This window comes from Magallana gigas, chromosome 1, assembly GCF_963853765.1.
Source record: "Magallana gigas chromosome 1, xbMagGiga1.1, whole genome shotgun sequence".
Classification (NCBI taxonomy): Eukaryota; Metazoa; Mollusca; class Bivalvia; order Ostreida; family Ostreidae; genus Magallana; species Magallana gigas.
Genome location: NC_088853.1, coordinates 71,844,406 through 71,865,921, shown reverse-complemented (window position 1 = coordinate 71,865,921; position 21,516 = coordinate 71,844,406). Strand labels below are relative to the sequence as shown.

The 21,516-nt window shown below is 35.6% G+C and overlaps 1 protein-coding gene across 7 annotated transcripts in view; it reads left to right on the top strand.

The window, feature by feature from the left end:
- LOC117684045 (uncharacterized) overlaps window positions 1–21,516 on the top strand; it is a 365,862-nt gene that overhangs the window by 200,325 nt on the left and 144,021 nt on the right. For 6 of the 7 annotated variants that reach the window (XM_066074718.1, XM_066074715.1, XM_066074712.1 and 3 more), the window contains 3 exons: window positions 4,595–5,545; window positions 5,975–6,057; window positions 6,865–9,465. In XM_066074718.1, coding sequence (XP_065930790.1) covers window positions 4,595–5,545; window positions 5,975–6,042 — 1,019 coding nt within the window. In that variant the 3' untranslated portion in view covers window positions 6,043–6,057; window positions 6,865–9,465. Of the gene's footprint in view, window positions 1–192; window positions 248–4,594; window positions 5,546–5,974; window positions 6,058–6,864; window positions 9,466–21,516 lie in introns of those variants that run through there. The other variant, XR_010710683.1, reaches the window with a different exon arrangement.

Sequence of the window (21,516 nt, the reverse complement as noted above, 5' to 3'; positions counted from 1 at the left end):
ATCTCGTAAACTTATTAAAAAAGACACCTTGAACAATTTCAATTCAATTTCAATTCAATTTCAATTTCTTTATCAACCAATTAAGGGCCCTCAAGGGGCAACGTGAAGACTGTACATACAGCATCCAATGTACACATCACACATTCAATGAACATGTATATAACAGTATACTAGTTTGAGGTCTTTTTACAGGTTCCTTGTGTATCAATAAAGAGTGGACTGATGGAGCAAAGAAAGAGTTTATGTGGTATAGTATTCTTGTAATATCACCATGTTTGTGTAGCTATACTTTGTATTTTTAGGTCACCTGAGTCATTCAGGAGACCCATTGCTATCACAAGTTCGTTGTCGTGTGTCATTCATAGACATTATAGTATTCATCTCTTAAATAGGTATGAGGGCAGTAGTCATTGTGTTAGTAGTAGTCATTGTGTTAGTCCTGGGATAAAAACTGTTGCCCAAAGGCCTAGGTCGAGGACTGCATCAATTTCTTACCAAGGAACTGACAATATAACTATTGTCCTCATTCCCATTTGATGGTTGATCTGTAAACAAGAATAACATATCCTTGTGGTAATGTCAGGGCTGGGATATTGTCCAATTATCTTCCTGGGGACATTCAAACAATCAGCCAGGATAAGGGGGATACCCAATCATAGGTCATAAGCCAGTAGATAATATAAATGACCTCATATGTGATTTGGAGAGTTCTCCTTTTACATATATTTGATAATAAGGTGTTAGAGAGAGAGAGTTCATGAGAGTTCAAGACAAAACTGCATTTTACATGTAGTTTATAAATTATCCATCGTAAATTAGAGCTCAGTTTAGATAGTGTCACATTTAACAAAAAAGTTACAATAGGATTAGACAAAATGCAAATATTGGGTAACCCTACTTTTCTAAAACAGACCTAAAACTAAGTCATGGTTATGTTGGAGAAAGGAACAAAGAAAACAAAAAATACATGTTTAGCAGAAAAACTCAGAGAGAGAGAGAGAGAGAGAGAGAGAGAGAGAGAAGAGAGAGATAGTATACCGTTACATGTACATACATCTCATTGTACATGTATACACACATGAGAGAGAAATATACCCAGAAAGCTGAAATACATGTTTGAAAGACTGGAATAAAAAGCACTTCTCTTTCCTTATAAAAGAATGTCTGAAAATAGTAAATGTGTGAGAGAGAGAGAGAGAGAGTATGTGGGTAGGACTGGGAGAAAGAGCATGTGTATTTCCTTGGCAGAGAATGTCTGAAAATACTAAATATCTAAGAGAGAGAGAGAGAGAGAGAGGTAGAGAGAGAGAGAGAGAGATATTAATGAAGAATGTCAGAGATAGAGAGACAAAGAGAAAAACTACATGTTGATCAAAAAACTGAAAGAGAGAGATAGAAAGAGAAACAAAGAGAAAGTACATATTATGGAGAGAGAGACAGAGAGAGAGAGAGAGAGAGAGATAGCTTTATGAAGAATGTCAGAGATAGTAAGACAAAGATAGCAATAAACATCTTGTTCAGGAAAGGGCATTAGAGAAAAAGAGAAAGCACATATTTTGGAGAGAGATAGTGGTAGAGTGAGAGAAAGAGTAAGAGTACATGTTAAACAGTGAATGTTACACAGAGAGAGAGAGAGAGAGAGAGAATGTTTAATGAAGAATGTCAGAGATAGAGAGAGCAAGAGTACATGTTGATCAGAAAGTGGAATTAGAGAGAAATAGAGAGAAAAGAAAGAGAAAGAAAGAGGAGAGAGAGAGAGAGAGAATGTTTAATGATGAATATCAGAGATAAAGAGACTAAGAGAGCAAAAGTACATGTTAATCAGAAAATGGAATGAGAGAGATATAGAGAAACAGAAGGTTCATATTTAGGAGAGAGGGAGCATAACTTTAGAGAAACAATCGACAAAGATGTGGGAACAACTAAAAGAAAGAGCACGTGTAATTCCTTAGCAGAGAATGTCTGAAAATAGAAAAAGTCTAAGAGAGAGAGGGAGAGAGAGAGAATGTTTAATGATGAATGTTAGAGATTGAGAGACAAAGAGAGCAAGAGTACATTTTGCTCAGGAAAGGGAATTAGAGAAAGGAAGAGAGAAAAGAAAGTACATATTTTGGAGAGAGAGAGAGAGAGAGAGAGAGAGAGAGTATTCTTAGTAGTGAATGTATGACACAGATAGAGAAAAAAAAAGAGAGAGGGAGAAAGTCACCAATGTTTAGCAGAGAATGTCAGACTTTTTAGAGTTTTAACCAAAACAAATATCTACTGGTCAAGCGTTTTTTATCTGATGATAATAGACCATTATTTATCTATGAATGAAGATATATTTATAATTATTTTAAAATAAAGTCTTGTTTAAATTGATATATTCCTTACACACAAAATGATATTATATAATGATATTTTAACAAATTAATTATATCATTAAATAGTTTTGAAAGAATGTGGTTGACATAATTCTTAAACACTTTATTTTTATTTAACAGGTTGTGATTCAAAGACATAGACATGGACACAGCAAGCTCCACATATAGTACACATAAGTGTTCTAAGTGTCCGGGGGACACAGAGTACCATTGTGTATCGTGTCCATGTGATCTGTGTCCCCAGTGTAAAGAGAACCATGTAAAAGATCTCCAAACAATAGACCATGATGTTGTGTCACACCGTTATAAAATCAACTACATCCCAACACAAGAGATCTGTGTGAGACACCCTAGCCATGTTTATACAAAGTACTGTGAACCTTGTCAAGTTCCTCTGTGTTATTCTTGTTCCGAGGACCAATCGCACAGATTCAAAAGTTTTCTCTATGGCCAAGGACAGCATGAAATACTGGATATACAAATAGCCTATAAAACAAAGCGACAACAACACAGAGGAACCATTCACACCATCAGAAGTGAGGCTCTCTTTTACAGACCTGTTCTCCTGCCACGAATCAAAACTGATTTCAAAACCTGTCACACAGAATTCTCCCTCTATCAATCAGAGATGTTAACAAAGGCCCAGACACTGAAGAATCGCATTAATATAGTGAGAAAAGATTTCATGTGTAATGTGTTTTGTGACTTTGATTTCAAACACAGATGTTTAAAACAGATGATAGAAATGAGCAGCCATATTGTCAGCCTTCAGGAATATGAACTCAGATATGTACAGCCAGAATTCACATTCAGTGCACTACAATTCCTCTCATTCACAAAGACAGCCCTCCCCCAGAAACATCTTACACTCCACACCAGCCAGCTCTCCATGACTGAGTCACTCAACAAGGAGGATGTGATGGAGTCACTGAGTGCAATCCAAATCACAGAGAGAGGAAACCGACGCGTAGGAAACCAGTGTCTGCTGAAACTGACGTCTGGTGCTGAGTTTCATCAATCTCTCACACTGACAGGTGTTGATTGTTGTTATCACATTTCCTGTGTGACGTCAGACCGGGTCTGGGTCAGTGATTATAGAAACAAACTCATGTTGACAGACACAACAGGTGTCCCTCTACATCGTGTGAAGGATTCATGTAGTGGTGATATAATGGGTAATGGATTCCACACAGTGAACAGTGAGAGTGAACTGATTTATATAGATAGGAAATATAACATCAACAAACTGTCAAAGGATATGAAAACAACCACCACATTTATAGAGAGAACAGACTGTACATGGGAACCACTGTGTGTGTACTGGTCCCCGTCCACTGGGGATCTACTGGTCGCGATGTATAACAGTGATACAAAGACAGGCAAGGTAACCCGGTACAACCAGAGTGGACAACTCACACAAACCATACAGAACGACAACACAGGGCGGGGACTGTATAGAGGACCTAACTATATAACAGAGAACAACAATGGGGATGTCGTGGTGTCTGACTGGTTGAGTGCTGTAGTGGTGACAGAGCGTGGAGGAAGACATCGTTTCTCCTACACAGGACATCCATCAGGATCAGGACTAGAGCCATGGGGAATCTGTACTGACCCGCTGTCACACATCCTGGTGTGTGATGGTACAACCCAAACAGTACAGATGTTAGACAGGGACGGTCAGTTCCTGTCATATCTACTGATAAGACCATCAGGGATATTCACACCATGCAGCCTGAGTTATGATGTCAACACTCACCGTCTCTGGGTCGGAACACTGTACAACAACACGGTGGTTATATACAGGTATATCACCAGACAGGACACTCTGACAGGTAAGTCTGAGTCATTATCATTGTAAATTATGTAATATGTAGTTACAAGTCAGACATATATATAGGATGTGATCTTTATCAATCGTCAATATAATGTACATGATGTAAGTACATATTGGTTTATAGACAGTCAAATTCACATGCATCTAATGAAATGTAATTGATTACTTGTCTGTATTTAATCAATTACAATGTACTTAGATACATGAATATGTTGATAATTTCTTGATTAATAAATTGATTAGATACCTTTACCAGTATATGTTTGTTATTAATCAATAAAGGTTCTATATTAATACATTATAACAGACAAACATTGCTGTACCAATCATTATACAAGTTATGATGTTTGTAATCAATCTGTTCCATCTGACTGTTTGTGTCTGATGTTTGTAGATCTGAATCCAGCCACTGCTGATGTGATGGAGTCACTGAGTGAAATCCCAACCACAGGGACAGAAAAACCACAGCAAGGAAACCAGTGTCTGCTGAAACTGATGTCTCCCCCCGAGTTACTTCCCTCTCTCACAGTGACAGATGTTGATGGTTGTTATCACATTTCCTGTGTGACATCAGACCGGGTCTGGGTCAGTGATTATAGAAACAAACTCATGTTGACAGACACAACAGGTGTCCCTCTACATCGTGTGAAGGATTCATGTCATGGTTTACATGGAGGATTCCACACAGTGAACAGTGAGAGTGAACTGATTTATATAGATTGGAATTATAACATCAACAAACTGTCAAAGGATAAGAAAACAACCACCACATTTATAGAGAGAACAGACTCTATATGGTGGCCACGGTGTGTGTACGGGTCCCCGTCCACTGGGGATCTACTGGTCGGGATGTATAACAATGATACAAAGACAGGCAAGGTAACCCGGTACAACCAGAGTGGACAACTCACACAAACCATACAGAACGACAACACAGGTATGGGACTGTATAGTAAACCTAGCTATATAACAGAGAACAACAATGGGGATGTCGTGGTGTCTGACTTTGATGATATGTATGTGTCTGGTGCTGTAGTGGTGACAGAGCGTGGAGGAAGACATCGTTTCTCCTACACAGGACATCTATCAGGATCAGTACTATGGCCACATGGAATCTGTACTGACCCGCTGTCACACATCCTGGTGTGTGATGGTACAACCCAAACAGTACAGATGTTGGACATGGACGGTCAGTTCCTGTCACATCTACTGATAAGACCATCAGGGATATTCTCACCATGGAGCCTGAGTTATGATGTCAACACTCACCGTCTCTGGGTCGGATCACGGTACAACAACACGGTGGTTATATACAGGTATATCACCAGACAGGACGCTCTGACAGGTAAGTCTGAGTCATTATCATTCACGTTAATTAAATAGAGATAACTAAGACACACAATCCGTGTTAATTATCAGTCAATAAGATACATGTAAGACATGTTTATATGTGTGATTGTTTGTCAATATAAACAGCTCATTGTTACAGGGTTAGATGTATCTATTTCATTTATTAGATGTACAGTCACATGTCATTGTATTTAGTTAATTTGAATAAAAGGTCATTGTAATTAATTTTGTGACACATGTATTTGTAATTAGTTATTTTGTTACAAGTCAATTTAATTGGTTTAATTAATTAGATGCCTGTAAATATTAAAGAATACATGTGTCAATGTTATCAGTTTAAACTTTTAATTTGTAGATGTAGCTCTATCATTACTTAACATGTATGATATTAATTAATTAACAGCTAATTAATGACTTGTTGTAGGTGAACACACACCCCGTCCTGATGGGGACCCCATGTCCAGCTCAACACCAGCCGTAGAATGGAGATAGCTGGGATATTGACAGGTTGTAAATATGTTTCTGTACAAATCTAGTCTGCTCTCAAAACCACACATTTTGTTTGTCACTTTGTTCAACATCTGCAGCTGAAATTGAGCTGTGTATAATTCACATGGACTGTAATACTGACTCCTGTTTATTTCACACTTTGTGATCATCCAAACATGGCTGTCTGTTGCTGAGTGTGGAATGTTATACAAATTTTACTTTGCTAAAAATGGATTATCATAAACATGAAACAGATAGTCATATGAAGTCTATAATAACTGAAAAAGAAAAAAAAACCGGAATGAATAAAAATTGTAATAGATCTTTATCAATTTGAACATTTATGGTTACCATACCCCCGCTTCGAATGAGAGGGAGGTATACTGTTTTACCCTTGTGTGTCTGTCTGTCCATAATAAAAATTTCTGTCGCATTTTTCTCATTAACTATTCATTGTTTTTTAAATTTCAACACACCCTTTGTTAATAGTTTTGTACCAATCGGACACCAACTTCCTGTTGCAGTCAATTTTACTCATTTTTAGCCTAAATTTTCAAACTTAAATTCCGTCAAAGATTTTCAGCAACAATTCATTGCAGATGCGTGAAGTTTTAACAATCTCTTTGTTAAGGAATGCCATACGTTGGGATCTATTTTTGTACCCATTGGACGTCAACTTCCTGTTAAAGTTAACTTTGCTTATTTTGTATATTTACATCAGAGCGAGGTATCACTAGTGAGCATTGGCTCACAGATATCTGAGTAATACCATGTTGGTGTTCATCATTAACTTCATCATTTATTAGTTTATTCTGTTTCCTGTAGATACGCCAATTTTACCTGACCTTGAGGGGAGAAAATAGAACACCTTCCTTGAAATCCTAACAGAGGAAGGCAGAAAACAGACATTGGCTACGTAGACCACTCACTGCAATATGACGTCATTATCTTCAAGTACACGGAGTCACTCATGTCACCTTAGTATTGAAATTGGTCTTTGTCCGTCCTCGTGTGTTGTCCGTCATGCGTCTTTCCTTTACAATTTTACATTTTTAACTTTTTCTTGAAAACTAGAGGGTCACCATTTTTGGTTTGAAACATCTCTTGAATAAAAAGAATCTGAAATATGAAAATTATGACCCTACCACCCTCAGGGCCCCATCGGCGGGGCCTAATATCCGAAGAAGGCCAAATTTTTCTTCTCTACTTTGTAACAAAAGATTAGTTTTTTTGTAAGGGTATAGATGATGTGAGAGATTTCTTCCACTGTTGCCCCCCCCCCCCCCCCACTTCATTTTCATGAATAAATGTTTCGAACAGATACAAATAGAAGCGGGTTGACCGTCAGAGGAGTCTCAAATTAGAGAAACTTACAATACTTACATGAAACTCTGAATTGTCAGTTTAAAGGCTATGGTACTCGGGTGACCGTCAGGGCATGTGTGCCTTTTGTTTAATTGTACTCACATAGCAGATGAAATGCATTTTGAACTACGGTATATTTTTTTTTTCATGTACAAGGACAAATATTTAGATCCTAGATATTGTGAAAGACCAAATACTTATAAATCTGAAGAATTGATGTCAACGTTTATTTGTTCATAAGATGTCTGAACCATCAGTACTCCTTTTGTATTTGTATTTTTTTTAATAGTTTATATTTTTACCTCTGACATCTTATCAACAAATGTAAACTTTGTATAGGTGTATTATGTTTATGTGTGTTAAAAATTGAATATAACTGGATTATCTGCGGAGTGACCGATATCTGTACTTGTTTTACATAACGTGTCATTATTGGAACCTGTGGTCTGTGTACATGAACTATACAGTAATTACTTATTGTACTTTATTATCATTTTATTTCACAGTATGTTATGTGTTTAAAGTATGTGGTGTGTGTACATGAAATATACAGTAATTTGTTATTTTACATTGATATCAATTTTTGGAACCGAGTTTTCCAAAGGAGAAATCCAGTTATTGAAATGGTCAAATGGCATGCAGGCAGGCAGCTGCCAAAAGGGTACCCCTATTGCACAGATAACTCGATCTTCTTACAGTTTTTAAGATAGGAAGTTGTTGATATGCAGACCAATTAAACATATAAAAGAGATGTGCATAATGCTTTTTGATAATTTATAGAACAAATACCTGCGGTTGAACTTAGTCATTTTATTGCAGAATATATTATATAGGGTACTCCATTGTACGGATAACTTCTCGTACGGTTTTCAAGATAAGAACTTGATTTGCAGATCATTTGAACTTATATCAGAAATGTGCATATTAATTCGATTTGGATGTTTTTTAATAATTTATGATATAAATATTAGCTGTTGAGCTAGGTCATATTGGGCAGAATATTGCATATAGGGTACTCCATTTCTCTGAATAGGTAGTGTTTATCAATTCAGGATAAATGGATTTAAATGGATTATGGATACTGTTCACATAAAAGAAAACTCAGCTTGTTGTCACATTGACAGCTTTTCACTTGTCCTGGTATTGGTTTAGAAAATTCTCAATGGACAGTACATGTTCTCTGTTTTACATATTTAAGTCTTGTGAATATTCTTATAAAACCCAGGTGTAATTTAGTGCTTGGACATAGTTGCAACTTAAAATTTGGACTAATGTGTGAATTGTTTTTTTATTTGCACACAAGAAATCTTGCATGTAAATAAAACATTATATTCAAAGGGGAATAACTCAAATTTTAATTCCTCAGTTAGAAACGAATAAAGAGTTATTCCCCCTTACATAATGTTTTTAGATAAAGTTTCATCCAAGAACCATAATTTATGTTGTTGACCCTCAAAATAATTTTACTTTGAAAGTTAATTGAATATCAGTTTAGTTTTGATTTTTAAAAATGTCATAATTAACGTGTTTGGAAATTAAAGGGTGAAAAGGAGGATTCAAAGTCTATCATACCGAAATGTTTTTGTTTTTTAAATGGCAACATGTAATTTTTTATGAATATTTGACCTTCATCTGTATGTCAATATAATGTAAATTTACAGCTGAATCGTGTATTAAATCCTTTAAGACCTGTATACTTACAATGTTATGACAAGCTGCATCATGGGATAGTGGTGTAAGGTAAATGTTATTCTGTCTGTATCAACTGTTTGTATTGGGTTTATGATGCATTTTGTAAAAATATACCTATATGTATATCATTGGTTTATCACATTTCTCCGACGTAAAAGACTGAGCTATATTGATCCTGTAGATACAAAGCTCATGTTTATGTAAATAGTTTTTGTGGAATATTGTGACCAAGTTGAAGTGAACTGATTTTTTTTTCAAAAATTATTTTTTTTCTTTGTATTTACACTTACCATGAAATACACAATACTTATATACAAATGATTTTTGGTGAGTTGTAGCAAGCTGTAGATAGAACTCAATAAATGTGATATTTATTCATAGTTTTGTCTTTTTTCTTAGTAAGACAGTGCTGTAATATCTGGTACAAAGAAGAAGAATATGATGCTGTAACTTTTTATATACAAGAACAAGACAATTATGTATTGGGGCGAACACAATCTAACTGACAAACCAATCTCCTTTTGGATTCACTACTGCACACCCTATTTTCACTGTTTGGTGGTTATATCATTCTTAAATAAGATTTTACCCTTTATTTTAACAGCTTCAAATTCTCTTTCTGTAACAATAGTTAGATGTTAATAGCTCAAGACTAGTCAACAATAAATTGCAAATTGAATTTTCCATTCAAGTACTCAAAGTTGTTTCAAGAATTTCATTTTGACTGATAGGTTAAATTCTGGGTATTATTATTAAAATTTATTTTGATAACATATCTGTCCTAAGTCAACAATAAATTACAAAATGAATTTTCCATCCAAGTACTAAGGTAACTCTTCAGAACAAGAGGTTCGTGGGCCACATCGCTCACCTGAGCAGCAATAGACATGATAAAATCAGATTAATGGAGTGAAACAAAATATCTGATCAATTAAGCATTAAATCATTATTTTTTGAAAGATTTTGGGCGGTTTCCATTAACGTTGCCTCGCCGGCGACGTTATCGGGAAACGGGGACGTTTATGGAACTGTTGGCAACGTCACAATGCTCAAACGAGGATGATTGCACCTTAAAACTTAAAACTTGATCCAGAAATTTTGGCAGTTTTAATGAATTTCAATGTAGTATGGCAAATTGTAGTTTTGGAAATACTGGTTATGTAGAATATAATAACCTCGACGCCATGCTGTTTCCTAATCGGCAACGTTTTATTGCGTTGCCACAATCGCTCACCGGCGACGCGTGTTATAGCAATCGGCGATGAAGGCAACACCGGCAAATCCGGCGATGCCAGTTTAATGGAAAGCACCCATAGTCTCATAACTGCAGCGGTGTGTGCATACAAATTGATTAACGCACGCTAGCGCGTTATGAAATTGTATACAAATTGATTAACGCACGCTAGCGCGTTATGAAATTGTGTATTCACACACCGCTGCATTAATGAGACTTATCTCACAAAAAATAATGAGTTAATGCTTATATTTACATCTTTTAAAACTTCTTTCCTTGTCTGCAAATGTGATTTTTACGTCAAAATGTATGTTTTATCCTCAGGGTAAGTTCAAATTAATGGAAGAGCCACTGTAACAGCCACAAGCGTGAACTTTGATTCTCGCTTGTGACGTTGCATTTTAAAGCGTTCAACGTTTGTGACGTCATAATAAAACTAGTTATTCTTACCTTTGAGTACCCTGTGTGTATTACAGTCTTATATTTGCAAATGCATTTTTCTTTTCCACTGTAAGTCCATAGGGAGGAACTGCAATTATTTTTATATATTTACATTCTACTGTGTTTTTCCATTAAATTCCGTGATGTTTAAATGCCTCTAAATGCAACAAGTAGTCAAAGGTCAAATTGGCGAGTTTTATTATGACGTCACAAACGTTGAACGCTGTAAACTGCAACGTCACAAGCGAAAATCAAAGTTCACGCTTATGGCTGTTACTGTGGCTCTTCCATTAATATTAACTTACCCTTAGGATAAGATAGGAATTTTAAGGTATGAATCACATTTGCAGACAAGGCAAGAAGTTAAAAAAAATGTAAATATAAGCATCAAATCATGATTTTTTGAAGTATACACTCTCATAACTGCAGCGGTGTGTGCATACAAATTTTCATAACGCGCTAACGCGCGTTACTCAATTTGTATGCACACACCGCTGCAGTTATGAGAGTGTATACTTCAAAAAATCATGATTCAGTGCTATAATAATCGCAATTGCTCCTTCTGTATATTATGACGTCATAAAGGTCTGACGTCATATACTTTTCCATGACGTTATAGATTTAAACCACTATACGATACATCATGTGTTTTTCTCCAACTCCATAAAATTGATGTATTTAATATTAAAACCTGTCTTATAATAACATTCTAAAAGATTTGCTTGTATAACATATCATTGATTCTGTTAAAAAATCTATGTGAATTAAAATACATTACAGTCCTGAATGTTTATTTTTGATGCAATAGCTAACTGTCAAGGTCTAGGCTAAAACAGGGCATTTGTGAGTGGTAAAATGCAAATATAAGTAATATAAACAACGATTATTTAGTGAATATAGCGTTATGAATAGCAACTGCTCTGCTGGCATATTTTCCATGATGCACTTGCGCGCATCATGGAATATGCCCACAGAGCAATTGCTATTCATAACGCCATGTTCACTAAAAAACGTTGTTTATTTCTTAAATATTTGCATTCTACTGTGTTTTTTCATTAAAAATTCTGTGATCTTCAAATGCCTCTAAATGCAACAAGTAGTCAAAGGTCAAATTGACGAGTTTTATTATGACGTCACAAACGTTGAACGCTGTAAACTGCAATGTCACAAGCGAAAATTAAAGTTCACGCTTGTGGCTGTTACTGTGGCTCTTCCATTAATATTAACTTACCCTTAGGATAAGATAGGAATTTTAAGGTATGAATTACATTTGCAGGCAAGACAAGAAGTTAGAAAATGTAAATACATAAGCATTAAAATCATGATTTTTTGAAGTATACATTCTCATAACTGCAGCGGTGTGTGCATACAAATTTTCATAACGCGCTAACGCGCGTTACTTAATTTGTATGCACACACCGCTGCAGTTATGAGAGTGTATACTTCAAAGAATCATGATTCAATGCTATAATAACTGCAGTATGTTTTCAGACACTTTACATGCAAAAAATATTTGGAATGTAAATATTATTGTATAATACATGTAGATCTTGTATATTTTACATCCGTTGTTTTCGACAAGTGTGGTAAGTAAATGTTACATTTCGACACAGTGCGTTTATTCTGCGGCACATAGATATGGTAAGACGATAGGGATAAGTAATTTGATCATTTTCCAACGATCTCGTCAGAAATCGTTAATTTAAGAAATTGGAATAACTGTTTAAAACATAGCTTAAACCGAGAACCCCCGGCAAATCCAAGATTGCGAATGTCGTCCCTTTACTTATTTTAACGTACATTGAATACACTTTTTTAACATGATTGAAACGGGTTTTTAGTGAATGTTTTAATGCAATGCACAGAAATACACTTATTGCTAATCTTAATCTTTTTTGTCTTCGGGAACAAATGAAGAACTTCACTATCCGACAACCGAGCCCATGTGATTATCCTCCCCCCCCCCCCAGGTTACAGAATGCATCGTAGAACTTGAATGCATCATTTCTATTTTTGATATCATACAACATGATTAACTTAGTTAATTGGATTTTCCGTTATTTTTTCAAAAAAGCCCGATGATTTATTATGATATTAGAAAAAAAAAATGAGTAATTCAAATTCAGCTTAGAAAATACAGGACATGCAAAATTACATGTCGTTGATTTTAAAATAAATAATAATCAATAAACCAACACCCATCGGAACTTCCTTTATTACTTTAATTCACTGATGTATTACAAACATTTCTCGCAATCAAAAAAAATGTCCGAGGAGATACGAGTAGATGATGATTGTGATGGCACCCGTTAGTTTCGAAATTCAACGCGGGGGAAAATGGAATCTGCCGGTTAATATGTTCGAAGACCTTGGGCGAAAATGACGGACATTTTTTTTTTGGTTGAAACTATTTGAACAGATTAGAGGGTTTTGTTAACGTAATAATACGTATACGTAGATAAAACATTTTCATATCGGTAGTTATGAACAATCAAATACTGAAACACTCTTACATTCATCAAACAGCGGCCTTGAATTGTTCGCGACCCCAGTTCGTAATAGCTGACCTTTCGGAACGACATTTAATGGAACAATTGTCGTTACACATGATATATGGAGCTTCATGTCAATATCTAATCTAGCTATCTAACAGATGGCAATCGGCCAAATTTTTCAGGATCAAACAGAACTTGAAACAAATCAAACAGATTATTTTGTACAATGCATACTGAAATGAACTATTTATTCCATATTCCATAGTTAAAAGCAATAAACTTAACATTAAATGAATATATAAAAATTCGAATTATTAAAAGCAAAACCAGCTACATCCTGGGGTAAAAGTTTATCAGTAATAATATTATTATCTGACTGATGCTTGTATCTTTCACCTTTTATATATTAGGAATGCACGCGCGCGCGTTCATTTTTCTGCAAGTAACTATCAGTCATGAAGACCCTGTTCTTTGCCATTTGTCTCTGCATCCCGTTCACCAAGTCACGTGAGTTTTCTCTCTCTCTCTCTGTATAGGTACATGTATATGTATCATTTTCTCTGTATTTTGAGTCGTGCATTTTTGTCTATCTGTCTATCCACTTTCTTGTCCATCTCTCTATCCACCATTTTTTTATCTGTCTGCCATTACATGCATGAACATGTATAAATTCTTTCATAGATTGAGTTGTATAGTTTTCTGTATATGTTCTTCTGTCTGTCTTGTCTTTTGTCCGTCTGTCTGTCTGTCTAGTCTTCTGTCTGTCTTGTCTTTTGTCCGTCTATCTGTCTGTCTAGTCTTCTGTCTGTCTTGTCTTTTGTCCGTCTATCTGTCTGTCTAGTCTTCTGTCTGTCTTGTCTTTTGTCCGTCTATCTCTGTTCTGTTGGTCTTCCCGTCTGATTTTTAACTTATTTGTGCATGCATCAAGAGCATATCTCAGAAGCTCGAGTTGTCTCTCTTTGTCTTCCAGTCAACCGGTTTGTTTCTACGTCCGTCCTTAGACATTTTGTATATATATGTTTATATAGATCGCTCTGTAGCTTGAGTTGTCTCTCTTTAAAAAGCTGTATTTTCTGTATATTTGCCCGTCATCACACGTATATCCCTATATATATAGATCTAGCTAGAAGTTAAAATCAATTACAAGTGTGTTGTTAAATCGCGATTTGTGTAGTATCTGTATTTGTTTATACTTACATGTGTGCACATATATTCTTGCAAAATCGTAATACATTCCGGCTTTATATTATTTTGTAAGGGATCAATTTAATTGCAATCAAGATCGGTTTGAATTTCAAATGTTTCTTGAATTCTGACATTCTGGTTAAACTATGATTGTAAAGCAATTGCTAACATGCGCAGATCAATTTTTTTTATATTTATGGGGAGGGGGGGGGGGGTCTGAGGGTCCGAAACATTGGCGTTGGAAGCAAATTGAAAGTGGGGAGGGGGGGGCTGCTACACTTATCATCAGAAATCTTGACAGTCAAAGAAAGGAACAAAGAAAAAAAACCAATCCCAAAATCATGAAATTTCTAATCGCTGGGTGGGGGGGGGGGGATGTTGTTAACTTAGTATACCTAAATCTCCCCCAAAAAGGACGGGGGTTCAAGGCAAATTTGCAATAATTTGACTGTGTAAATTTGATAAATTATTTTTTTCCGGGGGGACCCCCCCCCTTCAACCCCACCTGCTTATGGTTAACGACATCGTTTTATCAACAAATAGACTGTCAGCTTTATTTTCATATAAAGGTACAAATGTCGTTACTTTTTGAAATGTTTGATACACATTGGAGATTTGGTGTTCACTAGATTCTGTACGGTCGTATATGGAGAGTGATTGTTCTGACCCAGAGGAAAGCGCTATAGCTGAGTGCTTCAAACCACGAGATCCCTGCTGCTACCTGGCGACACGCTATGACGTCACCGGATGTTTTCTTGGGTGCAATACAAGATGTTTAAAAAGTTAGTAGTAGAGAGAGAGAGAAAGAGAGATAGAGAGAGAGATACGGACACACAGACTGACAGACAGGCAGAGAAATTATTTTTGCGAAATCCAAAATCCTCGGGCAGATGTACGTGGAATTAATGTCCATATAATATCAAGCACGAACACTATGTATTTTGATGGCACGATCGTTTAAGTTAATACAACTGTTCTTATCGTCATCAAATATTTACAATTTGCACCTAGATATTTCTCTATCAGTGTGTCGATTCCTTCTACCCACGTGTCATTGTTTTCAGACAGGGACCCTTCCACGTGTAACACCTGTCCTGACCCAGATTTGAGCGACTGTCTACAGAAGCCCCCGGGCTGTGAGATAGGGGACCTCTTCTATGTGGGCGTTAACTACTCTCACGGCTGCTTCCAGAAATGTCTTGTGCAATGTTGACGGAAAAGTAAAAGAAAGCATCAGAATTGATTTTAATTTATCTTTATTCACTAAATCGGTATATTTAACTGATTTCTTTTTATCACTTTTAGCTTCTTATTTCGATATCTACAATGCATTAATATGTCACTGTGTCACGGTGTGAAATTCAATCTTTCGGACTATTTTTAATTATTGTGTAAATTATGTTTTTCGGACTTTGTGTTAATTGTTACAAAAACTTTTCATCTATTTCGACAACTGTTTTATAAACGTTATAAATTCCGCGCAGCATTAATCCCACCTGAGGCACAATCAGTGATGGACAGCTAATCTTTTAATTGACTTCTGTTTATGTTTATTGACACTTAAGCTTCTTTCATCTTATTAATCCTTTTATGTACATGCTGCTAAAATGTCCCGAGTTACTCAATAGCTGTTTAATAATTGATTTACTTACATCTGTACTTCTTATGTTAATCCTTCTTTGTGTTGTTCCATTGTTCATTATATATTATTCTGAATTGTAAAATATAGTCAGTTGGAATCAGACCTTCGGTGCTGATGCATACCAAACTCACGTAAAAGTATATTTCATGTAAAATCTATATAAAAGTCTGAAAACTAAAACGCGTGTTGGCTTGTTGGAGGTTTCATGAGGCTGGGTCCAACAACAAGAGAATAAGCTCACGGTTGGCCCAGTATTAGTCCAATACGGGAGAGAACCCCCCGTAATATTTGGTGGAAAAACCTAAGGGTAACGACACCCGGGACTGCTACATATACTAGTATTTTGTAGTAGTCAGATCCTGGACCTCTACAACAGTTTAGCGAGTTTCCCCAGATTCAGAGTCTACAGATGAAGAAGACGATTTAAACTAGATTCAACATGGAATATTCTTTCCGACCGCAGTGGAGACAGAAGAAGTTCAGCTTCCCCTCAAGTCAGCGTCCAGTGTGCGGAAGGTGCGGAAACGTGCATCCCAACGTTTTATGTTTCGCGTTCAACCAGAAGTGTTACCGATGTCACAGAATTGGACATTATTCCAGAATGTGTTTTACACTGATGAAGAAACCAACAAAATGTGTTGAAAAGGAAGCAGTTTTGGGTCGTAAAAAGACGCGAGACATGAAACGACTGTGCAAATATCTTGAAAACAAACGTACTTTGAGAGAATTGCCGTTTAATTCAATTCGTAACAATCAATTTCATTCTTTGTTTGATACCTCAAGTATTCTACGAACTGAGCTACACAACATTAAGATTCAGCTACGCAAGTCCGATCTACTTACGAAGAGTATGGCTGAAAATCTACAACGTGCTAAGTCTGAGAACGCAAGACTTCAAAGTGAAAATACGGATTTGAGAACAAAGCTCCAAGAAAACTCGAAACGTTCTGACATTGATATTTATGTGAAGAAAATACAAAAATTAGAAGCAGAGGCACACGGTGATAAAGTACTCATGGATTTAATGCAGAGGAGACTAAAAGATATCGGGAGTGAACATTCTCAATATGTAACGAAAATTCAGACAGAGGCTGACAATACAATCAAACAGCTGAGGGAACAAAACAACGCCCTGCTGCAGACCATTTGGGTATTGGAATGTGATAACGAACATCTAGAGGCCGTGTTGCATGATAAACAACTTGACCGCCGATTTCAACCACACAGGCAGCAAAGAAGACAACAACGCGGCTACCGTCGATGATAAAAATTCAAAACACGAGGATGTGTTTTACGCGGACGCGAAGCATGTGTCACGGTGTGAAATTCAATCTTTCGGACTATTTTTAATTATTGTGTAAATTATGTTTTTCGGACTTTGTGTTAATTGTTACAAAAACTTTTCATCTATTTCGACAACTGTTTTATAAACGTTAACAACAATACGAGAATAAGCTCACGGTTGGCCCAGTAATAGTCCTGTACGGGAGAGAGCGCCCCGTAATAAATATTTAATACCCAATGGTGTGTCCAGACTATGTGCATTCAATACAATAAAAAAAAAAACAAGAACCACATTTTAAGACGCGTTCTCTTTTTTAACGATTATGAAAGGATTTTGCATTGCAAACCACATAAAAATACCCGGATAATAATGTTTAAGAAAATGTAAGGAGTTGTTGTCAGTTAACTTTATAAAATTATTAGTGCTCGCGATTTCCATGATTTTATACTCTTGTAATTTAACACAACACAAAAAGGGCGGAATATGTCTTCCCGTAAAATATGAAATCTAGAATTTCAGCACTCTGGTGAGTTTTAATAATGGCAATAGATGTGGAATAAAAGGAAGTACGTTTCGATCCTGAAAAAAAATAATTTGAATTCAAAATAAAGTATATCTCATTCATATTTTGACTAAAATATACATATATTTAACTTCAATTTTAATTCAAACACATTTACGAATTTGTATCACACATCGCTATGCTTACTTTCAAGATGGAGTGTCCCCATGTAGTTTTGAAGGTGTTCATTCTAATTTTCAGACTCTCGAGATCCATGTAATGCTTGCAAAGATGATTATTATTATATGGATATAATCTATATTAGAACTTGGTGAACTCAGTGAATCTTTTATTGGTACAAATAGGAGCGATATGACCGGCGCGAATTGTCTCTCTAAGAGTAAAACTTCTTGCATCCTTACTTTGTTTTCTGCCTATTTTTATAAACCGGGCCCCGAGGTTATAAAACTTTCTTGAGTACGATCTCATACTCCAAATCGTACTCCGTGCTCCAAACCGTACTCGTACTCAAGGTATCGAGGTTATAAAACTTTTTCATACTCATACTCGTACTCCGGCTGAGAACAAAATGGCGATTTTCTGAGTAGGCTATGGAGCTTTCTCAAAGTCGTACTCAAAATATTTAATCTAAATAAAATGTAGTGCAAACATATTATATTATTAAACATTGTAATGTTGCAGTATTATACGCTATAGTTTAATAATAATTATATGTATTTGAATAAAAATGGAATGTTTTTACCAATTAATCAATGAAATATCTAGATATAATGGAATTGAATATAAGAGTAAGAGAGAGCTGCAACCAAGATTATCAAAATAACTTTTAGATATTTCGCTTCATTAATTAATGTACATTAACATGTAAATGTACGTACAAACAATTTCATCGAAAAGCTCGGCCTTCTAATCATTCTGTTTTTAGTCAAATACGATCATACCCCCTATCATTTGAAACCAAGAATTCAATGTATCGTTATTAATTAATATTAATCAGATGCACTTGCGGAGTCCCTTCTTTGATTTTAGTGAGAATGTAGGTTAGTTCTAAACATTACAAAGAGAAGGGGGGGGGGGGTAGGGGCATAAAAACACTTTCTATTAACATAATTTATTTTGGTTGAACTCGGTGAATTAGAATAACATTATTTTCTTTTGTGGAAACGCCAATAAGAGATAGGGGCGGGGCTTAAGGTTTTGTAGGTAAGTCGTGTTCGATATGTATTCATTCTAGCGTTCAAACTTTGCACGGGAAAGTTTAAAGTGTATGGTTGTGGTAATCAGTACTTGATAAGGTTCTTATTGAGTATGCTGGTATTATGGTAATGTGCTCCTGAGCATATATGACAAGCTGCTTGTCAAATGAAACTTCAGAAGTTTTCAGATGTAGTTGATGTTGAATATTGCAGAATATTGATGTTGGATATTGCAGATTGTGTGGGAGTGACTTTCTGTAATGCAAGAACGCAAATGCAAAAAATAAATATTGTATTTTGTTTTTGGTGTTTATTGCTCTTGTTAAGTGCAAGTACAAAAGAATTGACTTATTTATCATATGCATTACATGTCACAAACCTTGGAATGGGACTTTTTTTTTTATAGAATAAGCAGTAATCAGTGGCAAATTCAAGGGGACGCTCCCGCCGGCCCCTTCCCCTAAAATTGTCAAAAATAATTTAAGTCATACTCGTTCTGGCAAAGAAAATGAACAACTTGCTGGTCATTTATTTTTCTTCTGTTTTTTTTGGAAACTCATGGGGTTTCTCTACATTAGACTGATGTCAATGGTGTAGTATGAAGAAAACCTGTTGGTTCAATGGTCACCCCTGCGAATGTTATTGTCATTCAAATTTTAGACCACGTGGTTTTATTTGACCCTTTCAGTTTCGCAGTAAAAATCGTACCTCGTGTATAAAGTCTATTTCACAGTCCATGTATCTAGGTTCTTAATATAGTAGTCAAATATAAAATCTAGAGATTTATTGATTTTAAACTTTATCTTCATCAATTGGTGAATAAAATGTGTTCTAGAAAGAAATGTGACTATACAAAAATTAGTTATACTTGTCTGCTGTTTCAACAACTAACATGCTTAAAAGAGATCCCTCCTGAGGATTAATTTTCGATCCGCGCCTGACCTAGTAATAACATCAATAGTGAAACAGACTATACCATTTTATGCAGAATGTACCTTGAAAATGGCTCGATATACTAAGTTTTAATGCAAAACAGACACCCATTATTTTTTTTTAAAACATGGTATTGCACACCACAAGCATCAAACATGGCTATGAATTTATTAAGCAACCCAATGGTTATATTTTCAACCACTCTACACGTGTTTGCACACGAACGATAACTCTGTTCTGAATATTATCGTTTAATATAAATAACTGCTAGATGGTAAAATAAGACATACATCTTGAAAGCTTTTCCCGTTTTAACATAAATCACAGTAGGATATGATATGAAAAACGACCAGTACTTACGTATTTTGAGAATATTATCCGAACACTTATACTTCCGCTCGAAATTTCACAGGAAGTGAACAAATATTGGTGAAGTCTCGTGAACTTTCAGTCGAGCTCCTCTGGATTTATTAATTACTTAGCAACGATAAAGAAAACATTCCGAACACATTCGCAGGGGTGATGGTGTAACGTACATAGAAAACCCATTTTGTTTACGCCGTTCTTAGGTTCGAATTTGACCAGTCACCCACATTTAAGTAATTGATTATACTAGGAAGTGTTTATAACGACTCTTCCATATTAATTATAAATACATGCTGACAAGGTTAATTATCTTTTCTTAAACTTTATTTACATTGTCTTTTTGAACTTTTTCGCCTCCTGAGTGACTAAGAGGACTTTGCTCTGGACCAACTGGGGGCTCAAGGCGGCCCCCACTCAAATCCCCTGCCTTATACTGGCGCTCCCTTTATCTTCAAATCCTGAATCTGCCCTAGCACTATATATTTAAATGAGGAGTTGCTGTGTGTGTTTGTAGGGGGGGGGGGGGGGTTAAGTCCTACTTTCTGTGACATATCTATGGTATACTATTCTATGGTGGTATTATTGTTTCATTTTATAATAATGAATTGTATTTTTAATTTTCATAAAGAAGCTTCGAATTCTGTCCGTGGAAAATATTAGCTTTTAAAAATCTCTCACCCTCTATAGTGTCAAAAATGCTGTGAAAATGAGATAATTTAGAATAATTTTGTACAAGGTTCATTTCGTTTTTTCGAAATATTAAACCGATAAGAATGATAAAAACCCAATATGAAAGTTAAAAAAAGCAATCTTACTTGGAAATATAGAAAGTAATAAAGAACCAGCAGTAAGTAATTAAAACGCATGTTTAAGGGCATTAGATGTAAACTTAAATGAAAAGATCGCACATTTTCAATTTTTGTATTGCCAATATTTATAAATTATGACGTACATATTTGGCTTCCTATGTGACCATCCATACTACATGTAGGCCCATAGTCTTAAGTTGTATATATTAGTGTCTTTCCACAAATGATTATTTAAAAATAAAATTTTGTGACATCAAATCTTATTCTTAAATGAACATTTATAGAAAGACATGAAATATGATCGATTTTTA